This window comes from Dermochelys coriacea, chromosome 1 (assembly GCF_009764565.3).
Source record: "Dermochelys coriacea isolate rDerCor1 chromosome 1, rDerCor1.pri.v4, whole genome shotgun sequence".
Lineage (NCBI taxonomy): Eukaryota > Metazoa > Chordata > Testudines > Dermochelyidae > Dermochelys > Dermochelys coriacea.
Genome location: NC_050068.2, coordinates 157,705,625 through 157,724,613, shown reverse-complemented (window position 1 = coordinate 157,724,613; position 18,989 = coordinate 157,705,625). Strand labels below are relative to the sequence as shown.

At 41.5% G+C, this 18,989-nt stretch overlaps 1 protein-coding gene across 44 annotated transcripts in view; it reads left to right on the top strand.

Annotated features, from left to right (window-relative positions):
• Positions 1 to 18,989, top strand: part of PKNOX1 (PBX/knotted 1 homeobox 1) — a 68,911-nt gene that overhangs the window by 26,652 nt on the left and 23,270 nt on the right. For 40 of the 44 annotated variants that reach the window (XM_043506818.1, XM_038387571.2, XM_038387563.2 and 37 more), the window contains 2 exons: positions 4,441 to 4,568; positions 6,119 to 6,290. In XM_043506818.1, coding sequence (XP_043362753.1) covers positions 4,441 to 4,568; positions 6,119 to 6,290 — 300 coding nt within the window. Of the gene's footprint in view, positions 1 to 2,604; positions 2,654 to 2,686; positions 2,914 to 4,436; positions 4,569 to 6,118; positions 6,291 to 18,989 lie in introns of those variants that run through there. The other 4 variants (XM_043506751.1, XM_043506738.1, XM_043506884.1 and 1 more) reach the window with 4 other exon arrangements.

Here is an 18,989-nt window from a genome sequence, read left to right as displayed (position 1 = left end):
TGCAAAATACTTCGGTAACAACCACTTTGCAGCAGCTGCTCTGAAAAAAGTGGGAGGAACCAAGCGGTGAAACTCAGTAGTGAATTGTTTTGAGCACTATATCAAGAACTGGCCTAATCTGATGACAGTTTTTGAACAAAATCATGAAAAAATAGATGGCACTGTCGCAGCCAAAGTTCTCAGCGTTGATCTTAAGAGAAATGTTGAACACATGCTGAGTACCCTGAAGTCTATTTCTGTAGCCTGGAACAAAATGCAGGGAAATAGCTGTTTTATTGCTGATGCTGTTGAAATTTGGAAGGAACTGAGTGAGATCTTAAAAGGAGAAATATGCAATGACAGAGTTAAATTACAAGCATTAAAAAAAAGAATGGGACAAGCACTATTTCCAGCTTATTTTCTTACAAATATTCTCAATACTCGGTACCAGGATCAAACCTTAACAGCTAAAGAAGAGGAGTTGGCTATGACATGGACATCCAGCAATCATCCCTCCATAATGCCAACTATAATAAACTTCGGAGTTAAGGGTGAACCACTGAAGAAATATATGTTTGCTGATGATGTTTTAAAGAAAGTCACACCAGTGAACTGGTGGAAGTCCCTTAAGCACTTGGATTCAGAGACTGTTGAAGTGATAATCTCACTTTTAACAGCAGTAGTATTTTCAGCCCGTGTAGAAAGAATATTTTTTTTCCTTTGGACTAATTCATTCCAATTTGAGATCATTTGGGACGTGAAAAAGCAAGAAAACTTGTTTTTCTTTCCCAGATTATGAACAAACAGGAAAATGAAGGTGAAGACAATTGAGTGAGCTGCAGAAGCCAATATTTTAAGTTTCTCATGTTGACCTGGCTGAGATAATCAATTTAATTTTTGGTTGTGTTTTTTTTTTAAATGTTTCATTTAACTATTTTAGTTTAAAAACAATTTTAACAAAAACAAACCTGGTTTTTTAAAAAAACTTGCATGTTTAATTAAATTCAAAAATTCATATGCTTGTTTTGTTAAAATATCATGTTTCCTGTTGAAGAAAAAAATCCAGAATACATAACGTTGTTTTAGTTAAATAAAACAATTTAAATGTCTGTCTGATGATGATCTCCTCCTAATACAGCGTGGCAAGAAAATCCTTCAAATATTAATGATTAACCTGTTGAATTGGAGATAGTTCACTTCCCAATGACTTCATAAATATCTGCCTCAGTTACCTTTGGTAAATGAAATAACCAAACAATCATTTCTTTTCTGATATAGCTGTAAAACTAATCTGAAAAGTTTTCACTTTAAAAAATGTGTAGTGTGTACCTTCTAAAAATGAAACCTACATCTATCTCTGAGTTGTGAAGAATATGTATTAAGGTTTATAACAGCCAACAAGAATGCACTTTTTTATTTAGAAATCCCATGATTAAATTGAGTCTTTCTGACTAGTGATTTAAGTCATGATTTGAATCAATTTGATTTAAATCAAATCCACCCTGGCTAGTGGCAGTTTACTCCTGGAAGAATTCTGCACCCTAAAACTTCTGCGCCATAACTTAAAAATTCTGTATACAGTAGATTCAAATTTGGCAAAATTCTGTGTATTTTATTTGTCAAAATAACACAATATAATCATGCCAGTTTCAATTATTTTGGTAATTTATTTCAAAATATATATCTACAATTATGTAATTTGAGTAGTAGTTTCTTTAAACTACAATACAGTAATGTATTTCCCGCACCCCTCAGAAGCAATGCAAAGAGTTGGAGAAGTCAAGGATAATGGAGGAGCTGAGGAAGAGGAAAGTAATTGCTGGGAGGGAGCCTAGGCGTGAATTTGGAGGGTTGTTGGGTGTGTGTGGGAGAAGTATGGAACCGTTTTTTGGGGGGTGGGGTGGGAGGGGTTGTTAGGGAGCCTCCCCCGTGCAGACTCTCGCTGATCCCTAGCCTCATTCAGTCAGACATATCTGCCCCGTCCCCATGTGTCCCTGAACTCCCACTCAGCCAGCCACCACTCTCACCGTGTCCCTGCACCCTTCTGTTCCCATGTGTCCCTGCGCCCCCACTCCCATTCAGCTCCCACCCTAGTCTGTCTCCCCACTAGCCCTTCTGAACCCCAGTCTGTAACTCCCAGGAGCTCCATGTGTTCCACCCTCCCCATATACCATGCCTCCTGGCCTAGCCCCACAGGTAGGGCGCTGTGAGGAACAGAGTCTTTTCTCTTCCCTGTCTGCAGCTGGGGCTGCTCCCACCAAGGAGCGTCTGCTCTCTGTTCTGGCACAGCAGCAGCCTCTGGTAGGCAAAAGGCGTAACTGCAGCACTTCTTGGCAGAATGTATTTTGTGCTGAGGAAAGAAAATTCTGCACGGCACATGAATTATGTGAATGCACAGTGGTGCAGAATTCCCTCAGGAACAGAGCGGTGGTTCTTTTTTTGTTTTGCGCCTCAGGAGCACTCTGCCACAAGGTAGTCTTCTGGTTTTGGTGTGTCTTGGCTTCTGTCATCCGCAGGAAACAGCTGAAAGAATGTAGCCCCCAGTTTTAGGTAACTTGTTTTCCCATTGCCCATCCTTCCTTTTGTTAGCCAAAAAATAAGTCCATCGATTATGTCTTTCTCCAGGCACAGTGGCTTCCAAATCAGCTAACCCTTCTGAGAGAACTTCTTGAGGGTCAGGAAGTTCTGCCATTTTCTCAAAATTTCCTGTTGAGCTAAAAGAGGGCTCATCCGTGTCAGACGACAAAGTACAAACAGCCTATGCAAGACTCACTCCAGGATAGTGTCTTAAATTCCTTTTGTTTGTTGTGTGCGGAATTAGGTGCAGCTTTGTCCCTAGATGAGGTCTGAATTGGTTACTCTAATATTTACTAAGGGGCTGACTCTTTCTTCAAAGGATTGCTCTTGCACAAGATGGTGACAACTCTTGTGAGGGTGGGTCCTTCTGTGCTTTTTAATTTTCTTTCTGAGGCCTTGATCCTAATGTGGTAATGGTGCTTAATGCAGCCTGGCTTTTCTGCGTAAGACACAAACTGCCATGGTTCAAGCAGAAAAAGAAACTTCTTATGCCACTGGTTCAGTGCCCCTAGGGGGACGTGACTAATGCTCAAGCTGGAAGAAAAATGCAATCCTTTTTGAAGGGAAGATTGGATTCCATGGTGGATAAGTTCTTCAAGTGGGATGATCTTTCTGTCCCCCTTAAGCGGACTCTTAGTCTAAAGATACCTTGCTGTAGGTGGAAAAAGAATGGAAGTCCCATTTTAGAAAGCCCTCAGAAAGTCTCAAAGCCGTTCCCAGTCCATTGGTGCCATTCAGGATGTTCTATATGTGCAGATTGAATTGCCCTATTGTAACTCTAACCATGTTCTTGTGGAGCTATAATATACCCAATATGATCATGGAATAACATAAAACTACCCAAAGATTACAGGACTCTATATCCTGTTAGTAATGTTTAAATCATGACTCTTTAGGTTTATCTTTTAAGGTGCTTTGGTGCTTTCCTGTTTTTGCATCTTTTTCTTGCCTCTTTTACTATTGCAGCTTTTACTTGTGCCCTGCACTCCCACACAAACTGCAGAGTAGCTGTTCAGACTGATAGTCTCTCTCTAACATACACTATTGGATGCCTTTTTAGGCTGGTATCTTTCACTTAACTTGATTTTAATTTGTCATCGTTGTTCTGTTTCAAGCTGATCTAAGTTTGTTCTGCATGGATATGAAGATGAGCTCATTTAGTTGAACTGGCAAACAAATGCCATGTTAAAATATTTTTAATGGCAGTTACTTCACTCCATTCTGCTGAAAAACTACTAAATATTACTTTTTAAATATAACTACTGTTGCTTTTTACATTGAATAGGTATTCCTATATTGTTTAATATCATCTGCATATGTAAAAGTTTAGAGGTAAATTGTAAGGCGAAATTACATTCCTGTTTAGTGAAAGACTGCAACAAATGCTATATTTCAGTTCTGTGTAACAAAGTGTAAATTATAATGGATTTGAAGCTAGTTTCAGAGTCCCTATTTCCATCAGCATCTCCGTGGAAAGGGAGAAGGAAATCAATAGGAGGGTAAAAATGTTGTTGTGATTTCACCACAAAGGCTGGTAAGTCAGCCTTTTCATAAACTCATTTTTGGAGTAATATATGTCTAACCTATTCCAAAAATAGCTGCTTGTGAGACACAAAATGCTTTAGCAGTTCACTAATATCAATCATTCCAATTTTAAAGCTTAGTGCTGAAACTTGTAGTGACCTTTACACCATCCAACAAAAAGTGTCAAGGATTAAATGAGTTTCTTGTTACTGCTTATGCTTTTTGTATAATTGCCAAATCATACCAACCTTCTGGCAATTTACTAGCTTTTTGCATTGCTATTTACTTAGAAAACAGTGTACTTATTAATAAATCTTTGTGCTTGGTGACGTAAAAAAACTTATCCTCCTTTTTCTACAGATGCAAGTAGTAACAGAGTTAAAAACTGAACAAGACCCAAACTGCTCTGAAACTGATGCAGAAGGAGTGAGTCCTGCCCCTGTAGAATCTCAGACACCAATGGATGCAGACAAGCAGGCCATTTACAGGTAGTATTATGGACTTTGGTTGTGTGTTTGAAGGGTAAAAAGTTAAGTTGGGGGTGTGTTTTTTCTTTTTTTTTTTCTTTTAAGTAGGCAGATTAAAACCAGATGAGTTGTAGTTTGCAAGTAAACAATGAGTAAGTTCAAATAAAATGGTTTCATTTTCAGATTCTTTACTTAAGGCAAAATTTTCCCCCAAATTTAGGATTCTGTTGCATGATCTTGAAGACTATTATGAAGTGCACATATGTCAGTTATTAAAAACAGGTACTGCTATAGCTGTAGTGGGCATCAGGCATCAGGCTTTAAGTTAGCTATAGTATTTTGTCTAGGCTATTGAGGAATAGTGACTTTAACTCATGCTGTCCCATTATATGTTAGAATTAGTTTCAATAGTAAAATGAGAAAAGGCCTCAGATATTTTATTTTATTTTATTTTATTTTTGTGATCAACGAAACCTGTACCACTTTTTCTTTAGATTAAAAATAAATAAATAAATAAAAATGTGCCTTTTCTCACAACTCTATAATACAAAAATACTTATCTTAGCACTTTTCATTTGAAGATATTAATCAGTATGTATAAACTGCAAAGTGAGGATGTAATTGTAGCACGGGTAGGCATACCTGTGTTAGCTTTAATCTAGCTAGTGCGGGTAACAGTAGCCGTGCACACATAAAAGTGCAAGGACTTTAGTATGGGCTATCAACCAGAATACAAGCCCTCCATGGACCCTAGCCATGTACTTTGGTTGGTAGCCCATTCTGAAACCTGTGCTGCTATGAGTACACTGCTATTGTGACCTGTGCTAGCTAAATTAAAACTATCATATGTATGCCTAGCCATGCTACAATCACATCTTCACTTTGCAGTGTAGACATACCAAAAGTGCTTTACAAAGGCACTGTTATTGCCAGTTTACACATGAGGAAAACGACACATAGGAGGGAGGGTGAGTTGGCCTAGATGACAAAGTGAGTTAATGGTAAAATCATCTTAGTCCTGACCTGAGCCAAGTTAGCTAATTTCACAGTGAGTCTCTCATAATACAGGCGGTTCTCAATTGTACCAAACTGTAAGGTGATTTTATTATATTGAAATGGGGCACATATTGGAGACCAGATGGGTGCTCTCAGGCTTGTTTTTTTTTGTAATTTAAATCTGTTTTCATTCTTTGTGTCAGTGTTAATCCATTACACATTGTACTAATAAATCACCTTCTACTAAATTACAATTAATAAAATGGTATTTCATAGCTTCATAACTGCAATTATGATTTCTTCTTAAGGTCCAATTAAATAGTCCTGCTTTATTATACAGCTTTAGTTATGTCTAAATCTTATACAGTTTCACTCTTATTTAAAAAAAAAAAAAAAACACCTCACATGTATTTTGGCTAATATTGTCAGTTTTGTTTTATATAATCTGTTAATAAAACTTACAGAATTCCTTTTCTGGAAGAGTGGTGGTTAGGTTTTTACTTTTTGGATACCTAACATTATAAAGTAAAAAAAATATTTATTCAGACCTGATTTTATTATTTATTTATTCATAGGCACCCACTGTTTCCATTGTTAGCGCTGTTGTTTGAAAAATGTGAACAATCTACACAGGGCTCAGAAGGCACTACCTCTGCTAGTTTTGATGTAGATATTGAAAATTTTGTAAGGAAGCAGGAGAAGGAAGGAAAACCCTTTTTTTGTGAAGATCCAGAAACTGATAATTTAGTAAGTATAAAGCCTTTTTATGAAGCAAATGACACTTCTTCCTCTTATTCCCAATTACGTCTCTCAGCTGCTGCTCTCGGTAGATTCCCAAATCTTTTGATCCTACAATGGTGTATTGTTAGTATTGCAAGTACTGAATTCTGAAACTAAAGATCTGAAAAAGTTTGTAAACTTAGTCTTTTTATCCTTTTTTTCTTATCTATAAACATCTATTGCAGTGGTTCCCAAACTGGGGTTCATGAACCCCTGGGGGGTTCGCAAAATGTTACAGGGAGTTTTCAGGGGGGGAAATTCCCTAATGGTGGACAGAACTGTCTCTAGGGACCCCAGGCAGCCCGGGACCAGCAGCCCGGAGCCCCTGGACTTCCAAGAGGTAAGCAGATCAAAGCAAGCATATCTATCACTCATATTTAAACTTAAAGACTCCTTATATGAAATAGAAAGGGAGGTGGATATTTTTTTCTGTATTTAAAATTAAATAGGCAGCTAGTATTGTTTTTAAAATTATTATGAAGAATAAGTTTAAGCTTTGTTGTAACGTGCGTTATGTGCCTGGACTGCTCAAGACCTGAATGCTTGTGCAGGAGGAAGTCTTTGAGTTGGCTTCTTAAATACCTTCATGCTCTTTCACATCTGATACTCCTTGATGAAACATAGGAGCCCTGTCTTATAAATGGCTTATTCAAAATGATGCAAGCTATGAAAGTGAGATCTTGGAAGAGTGTTTCCTTTTTCATAATGTAATAAAAATACTGTAATTATACATAATAATAATAAATAGTGTGTAATAAGCATGTCATAAAAACAAATTTTATATTTCCAAGATCACTGCTTTTATAATTTATATTCGGGTAAAGGAGAAAATCCCTGAAATATTCATTTTTAGGAGAGGGTTTGTGAAACTTGACATTTTAATGAAAGGGGTTCACAGGTTGTTGAAGTTTGGGAACCACTGATCTATTGCATCCTTCATGTTGATCACATGCCTCACATTTTTCAATAGTTGTTTCCAATATGTGTTCCTAAAACAGCTGAGGTTGACATTATATTTAGAGATGAGTTAAGACATATACCCACTACAATCCAGTTGACTGTACGGAGTAGTTTCTCAGAAGGCAATCAGATAATTTTTGCTTCACTGTTCTGTATATCTTATCTAGTCAGATTTTTCTGTTATGTGGTGTTTGCCCTGATGCATCTGCATTGTCTGAGGGAGGAAAGGTTAGAAAATTTGCCCACTAACATTTATACATAAAAATAAGTCTGAGGCATGGTATGCAATAGGAATATAAGCAAATCTTAAAAAAAAAAAAGTTTGTGTTGAATGATAAATCAGTTTGAGACAGCAGTTCTAAATGATAGTTTGGTATTTTGGGCCTATGTAAAAACCTGTTCATATGTAGAGTCCTGTGTCTGTTTTAAATGGAATTCTGTCATTTCAGATAAGGCAGAGAGAAGGAACTTCAAATTAGACTGCTCATGAGTACTTGCAGGTAGAGGATCAGAGATTCAGTACCTCTGAAGTCCCAGTTGCTCAGAAGAAGCCTATCAAAAGAGCATTCCAACTTACACAGAAAGAACTCACTGTCTGGTCCAAAAAGGCCCATGTGGCTCTTTTGGTATGCATCTCACACACAATGTTTGACTACCTTATTTTTATGTTACAGTGAGATATTTTCTCTGTATTCTACCTAGGTCAGTGAGTCCTGCTAGCTTCTCACGCACACATGTCAAGTCCAGTAAAGGCCCTTCTCCATAAATTCAACCTCCAGAAGTCTGTCTTAGTAATCTTGCATTGCTATTTCTTGCTAGGGCTATGATTTCAGTGGTTTTAATGATGAGTGTCAAAAAAAAATGTTGGTTTGGGATCTATGGCATCCACACAGAGTTCCAGACATATTTTTACAAGGTATTATTGCTTGAAGTCCGCCTCATTGAACCTGTTGAAAGCAGGCAAAAAATTATTGTATTGCCTTTTGATCAAGATGTGTTTTACTTTGTTTTTGGTTTTTGCACTCTGTTACATTATATTTATATTATTCCTACATTGTTGCAAGTTCTGTATTTTTACAAACACAGTCTTGGAGCTTTAGAGACTCAGAGTAGGGATCTATTATGTATCTTTGGAGAAAAGAGTTTCATATCCTTAGTTTTCTAAAAGTATGTGCATAAGTATATTTTATAGATTAGAAGACTGTAAACAAAGATTAATGATAAATGGCAATAGATTGAATTGGGGAAGGTGTCTATTGGGATGCTCACAAAGGCTGATAACATTTTTAGCAGTCTTGAAGAGTCAGTAAACGTGTTTCATTTATGAATTTAACAAAATTGGGGAAACAAGTCAGGGCAGAAGAATGTTGTAATAAAAGGGACTTAGAAAGATTAAAAACATGCAGTTAATAACTTGGGGGAAGGGAAAGGTGGGAGACACAAGTCAATATGTATAGAAAGACATGATATCATGGAGCGGGAAGGTAGGTAATAGTTCTTCTCTATATGGCACTTGTGTGACTGTGGTTGAAATACTGGGTTTCTTTCTGGTATAAGACCAGAAAGGTATTGACAAACTGGAAGGAATTCAGAAGAAAAGATTATCGGAAACTATCAGGGGACTGGAGGGAGTGAAGTATAAGGAAACATTGAAAGAGCTAAATTTAAATTAAGCTACTTGGAGGGGAAGGAAGACAATGTGCTGTACTGAAAAGGTTACAGTAGGCTTACTTGCAGATTATATACATTTGAGGTGCAGAGAAGAGCTTATGGTGGAGGTCAACTCCATGACTAGACTTGGAATGAAAGGCAGATAGCTTAGGATATTTCCATTGTCAAGTAGAAAGTTTGTTTTGGTGACTTCTAATTGAACAGAGTTAGAAGACCCAGTTTGTGTTCAAGAAAGATGGAAACGTAGTTAAGGAGTTAGTGAAATATTTACATTATATTTATGTATAGGTCTTTCAATGGCACTTCTCTGTGGTCTGAGTACCTTAGAGGCATTAATGCATAATCAACACCTATATGAGATGAAGAGATCTTACTATCCCCACTTTGCAGATGGGGAACCAAAGCACAGGGATTCTGTGAGTTGTCCAAGGTCCCAACTAGGAAGAGAATTCAGAACTCCTGAGTCCCTGTTTAGTGTTTCAGCCCTGAGGCCCTTGTATCTCTCTAACGGAGAAGCAAGGTTTGATGTAACTTGCATAAGAAAAGATCATTGACATTGTGAAATAATTTGCCCAGACAGAAAGAAGAAGAAATGTGTTTGTGTCCTATAATGGTTCTGTGGCTAAATCCTGTAGTAGAGTGGCTTTTGTCACCATAGACCAAAATAATTAACACAATGTGGAAGAGAGAAAATAAACCAGGTCCTTCCACCAGCTTTTTGAAAGCTGCAAGCAGCAGGGGCATGTAGTGTTTGTTCGTTTTAAATGGAATGTTAATGACCCAGTGAAGCCTTGTGAAGTACTCATACCACTATATTATCATAAGTGTTGGTAATAATAATAACTGCTATGTTAATGGCTATAATGATATGTTCTCTCCCATCATATGAAAAGTGTAGCCGAGCCAATGGAAAACACTGCAGGTTTACTGATATTCTGTAAAACCCACCACATTGCTGCCACCATTTTAGATTCCTCTTGAAAAGGAAAGAGCCCCGCTGCAGACATTTCACACCTTCAAAGATTGTTTTCAGTTAAAATATCTTGTTTAAATATGAGGTTCATTTTCAAGGGAGGAAATACATCTAATGGTTTTAAATAGCCATAAAAATTTCTTTCTGAGGGAGATTTCAGCCATTATTTCAGATTGTCATCTTTGATGTCATGAGTGACATGGTACATGCTCTTGTGAGTCTGCTTGCTAACATGACAGAACTGTAAGCAGAATTCCCTAAACAGACCATTGGTGTTAGTCTCGTTTTTAAGTCCATGATCCTAGTATATTGACTGGCAGGCATTCTTATAGTCTTAGAATTGAGGGACAGCTCTTTTCTTCCTTCACTTCTGCCAGTTTATTAGCCTGTAGTGCCTCTGTCAGTTCTTTCATGACTGACAGCAATGGAGTGCCTGACTGCTGCTGCTCCTTATAACTTTTAAAAATATATATTTATAAATCCAGATGGAATGGGCAGGAACCTTCATTACAAGGTTGATTTCTCCTCTTCCTTCCCCCCGCTCCCCAGCTTCTCTTCTTCTGTCTTTGGTCCCAGGTCATCCTGGCAAAGAATGAAGGCACCAACAGGAACTGTTATCAGGACAGCCCAGAGAGACTCAGAGTGGGCCAGACAACTGCAAGGCTCCCTTCCTTCCAGTCCAGTCCCCGTTGCATTGCCTCAGTTCTGACTCTGTCTCAGATTAGTGGTGATACTGTAATTAACGTTAAAGCAAGGACAAAACTAACATAAGATCAAGTGAGAGCTAGACACACTAAAAACAAGAGAATAAAAATAAAATTCTAGCAGAATAGTCCAACACAGAACAAACAGATCATAAAGAAATGCTTCCAGACTGGAAGGAAGGGAGCCTTGCAGTTGTCTGGCCCTCTCTGGGCTGTCCTGATAACAGTCCCTGTGGTGCCTGCATTCTTTGCCAGGATGAGCTGGGGCCAAAGACAGAAGAAGAGAAGCTGGGGGGCGGGGGGAAGGAGGAGGAGAAATCAACCTTGTAATGAAGGTTCCTGCCCATTCCACCTGGATTTATAAATATATATTTTTAAAAGTTATAAGGCAGGAAAAGCTGCCATTGCAACCAGTTGCAAGCCTCCCTTGTTGTGGAAGCACTAATAATTCAGGGAGCGTTGACATAAGAACCCTGTGTCTGGTTGGCTCATCGTGGAACAAGAGCTGAATTAGGAAGAGCCATGCATTTCAGTATTGATTTAAAAGAAGCCACATATTTCAGTACCAACAGAAGAAGAGCCATGAGCTTGGCCAAGATAAAAGAGCTTTCTTTTTACTTTTTGTGTGTGTGTGGGGGGGGGGGGGAGAAACAGCTTTCAGAATTTAGACTTAATGGACAGCAGGTTTAAAACAAACAAAAGGAAGTGTTTCTTCACACAATGCACAATCAATCTGTGGAACTCCCTGCAAGAGGATGTTGTGAAGGCCAAGACTATAACAGGGTTCAAAACCTCAATCAGTGGTTATTAACCAGGATGGGCAGGGATGGTGTCCCTAGCCTCGGTTTGCCAGAAGCTGGGAATTGGCGACAGGGGATGGATCACTTGATGATTACCTGTTTTGTTCATCCTCTCTGGGGCACCTGACATTGGCCACTGTTGGAAGACAAGATACTGGGCTAGATGGACCTTTGGTCTGACCCAGTATGGCCATTCTTATGACTTGTTCCGTGTTGCTTCAATGACTGTCCTGAGGGAACAGTAGCTCCACAATAATTGGGATACTGTAACCGTGGTTCTCGGCAAACCCGTATGGCTCAAGGGCAGCACAGAGACTAATCCACTAATTGAAGGACATTCTGAGCAATCATAAAGGATGGTCTGGGAGTCTCCCATGGATCAGTAACAGCACCCTACAGGTGATTCACCTGGCTCATACACCTAAACTGGTTGAGATACTCCCAAGGAAGGGGTTGATAAAGTGTCAGTGATTACCTTCGACAGTTTTTAGTGAATTTTAGTCATTTTGATGACTTCCTATTACTTTGATGCTATGAGGGCTACTCACTTCTTAAGTGAGTTGATGGATTTCTGCATTAATCACAGAATCATAGAATATCAGGTTGGAAGGGACCTCAGGAGGACATCTAGTCCAACCCCCTGCTGAAAGCAGGACCAATCCCCAATTAAATCATCCCAGCCCAGATTTTGTCAAGCCTGACCTTAAAAACCTCTAAGGAAGGAGATTCCACCACCTCCCTAGGTAATGCATTCCAGTGTTTCACCACCCTCCTAATGAAAAAGTTTTTCCTAATATCCAACCTAAACCTCCCCCACTGCAACTTGAGACCATTACTCCTTGTTCTGTCATCTGCTACCACTGAGAACAGTCTAGATCCATCCTCTTTGGAACCCCCTTTCAGGTAGTTGAAAGCAGCTATCAAATCCCCCCTCATTCTTCTCTTCCGCAGAATAAACAATCCCAGTTCCCTCAGCCTCTCCTCATAAGTCATGTGTTCCAGTCCCCTAATCATTTTTGTTGCGCTCCGCTGGACTCTTTCCAATTTTTTCACATCCTTCTTGTAGTGTGGGGCCCAAAAGTGGACACAGTATTCCAGATGAGGCCTCGCCAATATTGAATAGAGGGGAATGATCACGTCCCTCGATCTGCTGGCAATGCCCCTACTTATACATCCCAAAATGCTATTGGCCTTCTTGGCAACAAGGGCACACTGTTGACTCATATCCAGCTTCTCATCCACTGTAACCCCAGTTCTGCAGAACTGCTGCCGAGCCATTTGGTCCCTAGTCTGTAGCAGTGCATGGGATTCTTCCGTCCTAAGTGCAGGATTCTGCACTTGTCCTTGTTGAACCTCATCTGATTTCTTTTGGCCCAATCCTCTAATTTATCTAGGTCCCTCTGTATCCTGTCTCTGCCCTCCAGTGTATCTACCTCTCCTCCCAGTTTAGTGTCATCTGCAAACTTGCTGAGGGTGCAATCCACACCATCCTCCAGATCATTTGTGAAGATATTGAACAAAACCGGCCGAGGACCGACCCTTGGGGCACTCCACTTGATACCGGCTGCCAACTAGACATGGAGCCATTGATCACTACTCTTTGAGCCTGACAATCTAGCCAACTTTCTATCCACCTTTATAGTCCATTCATCCAGCCCATACTTCTTTAACTTGCTGGCAAGAATACTATGGGAGACAGTGTCAAGTGTCAAGCTTTGCTAAAGTCAAGGAACAACACATCCACTGCTTTCCCCTCATCCACAGAGCCAGTTATCTCATCATAGAAGGGAATTAGATTAGTCAGGCACGACTTGCCCTTGGTGAATCCATGCTGACTGTTCCTGATCACTTTCCTCTCCTCTAAGTGCTTCAGAATTGATTCCTTGAGGACCTGCTCCATGATTTTTCCAGGGACTGAGGTGAGGCTGACTGGCCTGTAGTTCCCAGGATCCTCCTCCTTCCCTTTTTTAAAGATGGGCACCACATTAGCCTTTTTCCAGTCGTCCGGGACTTCCCCCGATCGCCATGAGTTTTCAAAGATAATGACCAATGGCTCTGCAATCACATCCGTCAGCTCCTTTAGCACTCTCGGATGCAGCACATCCAGCCCCATGGACTTGAGCTCGTCCAGCTTTTCTAAATAGTCCCAAATCACTTCTTTCTCCACAGAGGGCTGGTCACCTCCTCCCCATGCTGTGCTGCCCAGTGCAGTAGTCTGGGAGCTGACCTTGTTCGTGAAGACAAAGGCAAAAAAAGCATTGAGTACATTAGCTTTTTCCACATCCTCTGTCACTAGGTTGCCTCTCTTTCAGTAAGGGGCCCACACTTTCCTTGACTTTCTTCTTGTTGCTAACATACCTGAAGAAACCCTTCTTGTTACTCTTAACATCTCTTGCTAGCTGCACCTCCAGGTGTGATTTGGCCTTCCTGATTTCACTCCTGCATGCCCGAGCAATATTTTTATACTCTTCCCTAGTCATTTGTCCAATCTTCCATTTCTTGTAAGCTTTTTTTTTGTGTTTAATGCTATGCAAAAGATTTCAGCATGCGAAACTCCAGCAGAATTTACTTGAAGTATCTCTAAGGACCACCTTAGTGCACCTGTAGTTGAGGGTGATGTCTAAATTAAATTTCAGCACTGTCTGATTATTTGAATTGAGAGGATTCAGTTCCTCCATGCTACACTCAATTGAACCAGTTGGCATAGTATCCTAAAGAGTGCCAATCTGAACATCGTCTCATACAAAGGACACTGAAATCAGTGGAAAGACTCACATTGACTTCAGTGGACTTTGGATCAGACCCTGTGAATAACTCTGAAGTAATCTATCCTAGAGAAGATACACATTAGTACTTATATTCTTTTCATCCTAGATGCAATGTAATGTAATGGTACCACCATTGTTAGCATTAGGTAATGAGATTTCTTTATTGGGTCAGTACTAAGAATGCCACAGGGGCTTACCGATAAGACTTGTTAGCAGTATGTTTTGCGAGTTCTGTTGTTACAGATATTACCAAGCGAGTACTTTGAGTAGCTCAGATAGCCTTTTCACTACTCTGGGCGATCTGGCAACATTTAAAAAGAAGACTTAACAAATTAGCAGTTTAACATTATCAACTTATTTTTACACCGATTTGAATTGATCCAGAGAATTAAAGATTAGTTAAAATTATCAGTTGGTGCATTACTCAGAAGAGCACACTAACAATTTTCAAAGGCAACACTCAGGCATATGTGCGTTCTTTTGTAACATAATCTTTGATGTGTCTGCTGACCCCAAGGTATTGAGCTGGCCTTCTGCAAGTAGCGTGTCTGACTGTGTTTCCCAATATATTCCTGTGGGGGACATATAAAGGTGGTGTTGCTAATCCAAGCAGTTATTTATCATATGAGAAGTAGTTTCGAAACTCGGAGCTGTCCATGTTACCTTCATCAGATTTATGGTATTATTTAGAGGCAAGGAGAGACTTTCCACAGGAAAAGTGATCTTGAAACAAATAAAATGGTCATGGTAAAGGTGGACAAAATAATGAATAATGTATAGAAAAATCTGTGCAATCCTGTTTACTCTTTCTTATAATACAAGAGCAAGGGATTTTCAGTGCAATTTAAAGGCAACACATTTAAGGCCGATTTTAAAAAATAGTTTTCACACAACACGTGAAATCCATTGTCATTGAAGCCAAACTTAATAGACATCAAAGGATTAGACATTTTGTAGTGATGATATGCCTGATATGACTCTCATTGAAGTCAGTGGGAGTCTTTCCATTGACTTTAATGGACTTTGGTTTAGATTCAGTACAGTTGCAACAGATACGATACAGTTTTTAGAAGAACAATAAACCCTCATCTTTTAGTGCATAAGCCAATCTGATAAGATATCTGATGAGATGGTGAAGAGTCTGAAGGAAACTTCTTCCATGGGCAGTTTATTTTGTAACTGTCTGGCTACAAGGTTTCTTTCACCTTCCTCTGAACTATCTGGTGCTGGCCCTTTCAAAGGATATTGAAGTAAATGGACAAAGGATCTGTCTGGTATAGCCGTTCCTCTAGTCCTGTTCTCTGTTTTGTAGTATGTGCCTGGCTTTACTTAAAACAATATCAATGTAGTTTTTACAATCTGGCACCTATGGACAAATTATTCTACTTACTGGATTTAACCATTAGTGGATGTTCCAGATTTGTTTCTGCAACTGGAAAGACAATACCAGATGGCTATTGACACCCATAGTTAGGTGGCATGTAATAGTCAAGTCATGCTGGGGGAAAAGAATTCTAATGCTTTGTCCACAGGAAGCTAAGACTGCAGATGTACTTGTTATATGCAAAAATGTGATCATCCAAATTTACAGGCTGTGGTCTCTTTCTCTCAAGCGAATTTAAAATGAAATATTATTTTTGCTGTGATTGTCTGGAAGCGTTTCTTTATGGTATGTTTGTTCTGTGTTGGACTATTCTGCTAGAATTTTATTTTTATTCTCTTGTTTTTAGTGTGTCTAGCTCTCACTTGATTTTATGTTAGTTTTGTCCTTGCTTTAATGTTAATTACAGTATCACAACTAATCTGAGACGGAGGGTCAAAACTGAGGCAAGGTAACTTATTTCAAACAAGTAAAAGTGTTGATACCCAGATAATACCATGAGTACTCTCCATCTGATCCTATAGACTAGCATTAGTCAAGCCCTCCAGTAATGCTACCTACTGTTGTATGCTCATTGTGACTTTGTCCATGAATGTGTTTTGTTCCTGGTCCTTCTTCAAGCCATTAGAGCAGTGGTGAGCAAACTTTTTGGCTCGAGGGCCACGTCGGGGTTGCAAAACTGTAGGGAGGGCTGTGCCTCCCCAAACAGCCTGGTCCCTACCCCGTGACTGCCCCTCTCAGAACATCCGACCTACACACACACACACACACACACACACACACACACACACACACACACACACACACACACACACACACACACACACACACACACACACACCTGCTTTTTGTCCCCTGACCGCCCCCCTCCCAGAACCCCCTGCCCCTAATGGTTGTCCTCCCAGGGACCCTACCCCCTATCCTACCCTCCCCCCCCCCCCCCCGCTCCCTGTCTCCTGACTGCCTGGACCCCTATCCACACCCCTGCCCCCTGACAGGCCCCCTGGGACTCCCACACCTATCCAACCCCCAGCCCGTTCCCCATCCCCTGACCACCCTCGCCCCCAGAATCTCCACCCCATCCAACCGCCCCCGTTCCCAGTCCCCTGACTGCCCCTCAGGACTCCCTGCCCCTTATTCAACGCCCCTGCTCCCCGCTCCCTTACCATGCCGCTCAGAGCAGCAGGACTGCCACCTGCACCGCCCGGCCGGAGCCTGCCACACTGTCCGGCAGGAGCTCACAGCCCCGCCGCCCAGAGTGCTGGCAGCAGGGCGAGCTGAGGCTGCTGGGGGTGGGGGACAGCAGAGGAGGGGCTGGGGGCTAGCCTCCCCAGCCTGGAGCTCAAGGGCTGGGCAGGACGGTCCCGCAGGCCGTAGTTTGCCCACCTCTGCAGTAGAGAATAGTTTTGAGGCTAAAAAAAAGTTTATATTTAGGCTGTTTACTTGTACCTACATCAAGTCTTGCTTTGCCACTGGTAGTTTTTTTGTTTTTAAGTTCTTTGTGTAAAACCTATGTTCTACCATTGCAGTATTACAGGACAATTATTTAACAATATTTCCACCAAGAACAATATATTCCTAAAAGTAGGTGACCTGCTGGTTAAACACTTAGTTAAATACGCATGTTCATGATCATTTATTTGGGATTTGGTGGTATTTGAATACAATTGGAAAGGCAACCGCTGGAGGAGTGCATTGGTCTAGAACAGGGGTCAGCAACCTTTCAGAAGTGGTGTGCCAAGTCTTCATTTATTCACTTTAATTTAAGGTTTTGCGTGCCAGTAATGTATTTTAACATTTTTTAGAAGGTCTATTTCTATAAGTTTATATATCATATAACTAAACTATTGTTGTATGTAAAATAAACAAGGTTTTCAAAACGTTTAAGAAGCTTCATTTTAAATTAAAATGATGATCTTATGCCACCGGCCTGCTCAGCCCGCTGCCAGCCTGGGATTCCATTCACCTAGGCCGGCAGTGGGCTGAGCGGGGCCAGCGGCCAGGACCCCAGACTGGCAGTGGGCTGAGCGGCTTAGCCCGCTGCCAGTCTGGGGTTCTGTCTGCCGGCTCCTGCCAGCCAGGGTCCCGGCTGCCGGTGGGCACCTACCTTTCTCCCTGGTTCTAGCCCATTCTCTCTCTCTCTCTGCACTGAGCTGAGGGTGGGAGTGCACTGAGCACAGGGCTGGGGATGAAGGAGCAGGCTGAGGATCGGAGTTTAGGGTCTGGCCAGGAGCTAGAATGAGGGAGGGGGCTCAGGACTGGGGCAGGAGGTTTGGAAATGGCGTGTTTACCTGGGCAGCTCCCATTTGGTGCGAGGGGTGCAGGTGGGAATGTGGAGGGGTGTGTGTGTTTGCAGGAGCTCCCATTTGGTGCGAGGGGTGGGAGTGGGAATGTGGGGGATGCAGGGGTCAGGGCAGAGGGCTGGTGTGTGTGTGGTAGGGTGTAGGGATCAGGGCAGAGGGCTGAGGGTGTGAGCTAGGGTCATGGGGGTGCTCCCAGCCCCCGTCCAAAGTGGCTCGCGGCAGGGGGCTGGAGGGGATATGCCCGGATTCCACCCCGTCCCCCAAGGCCCCGTCCCCACCTCTTCTCCGCCTCCTCCCCGGAGCAGTGAACAATCTGTGGCTCTGCTTCTCCCCCTCCCTCGCAAGGGCCATCAGCTGATCGGTGGCAGGGAGGGAGAGGAGGAGGGGCAGGACCCCAGCATGCTGGGGGAAGAGGTGGGGGTGGCAGGACCTTGCCTGCCTTGCAGCAGCAGGCGGCGGGACCAAACTTCTTCATCCTGTGCCCGCGGCGGGGAGCAGAGAAGAGCGGGACGGGGCGGGCAGGATTTTTAATGGTACACTGCTGCCTGCCGGGGTCCCAGCCCGCCAGCAGCTGGGACCTGGCAGGCAGCAGCGTGCCATTAAAAATCGCCTTGCGTGCCATCTTTGGCACACGTGCCATAGGTTGCCGACCCCTGGTCTAGAAAATGGTTTATTTTATACTTTAATAATGGCTCTGTGCTTTTTTATCCTTTTTTTTTTAATCACTAGAACTCTGTGTAGTCAAAATATTGAAACCCAGTGAATATGCATTCATATTTAAAATAACACTTTGAGCACATGGAGCTGATTTTTCTGCAGCTCTTCTTTTAAAGACTCAGAAGCATTTTGTCATCCCTACAGGTTTTGAACCAAAGGGCTAGGACTGCCTTTCATTGCTGTAAGTTCTGACATACCACTTTCTAGATTTGCTAAAACTTCATACAAGAAAAGATCCTCTCCTTGAAGAGTAAGAAAAACTTCAGGCATAATGTAGGCTCCGTCCGTCATGGAAAACAATGTGCGCACAAATTTGCCTGTCTTGATCTCCTTAAGATGCCCTTAACTTCGTTTCTGCAATATGTAGCAAATGGGTGACCGTTAGTGAT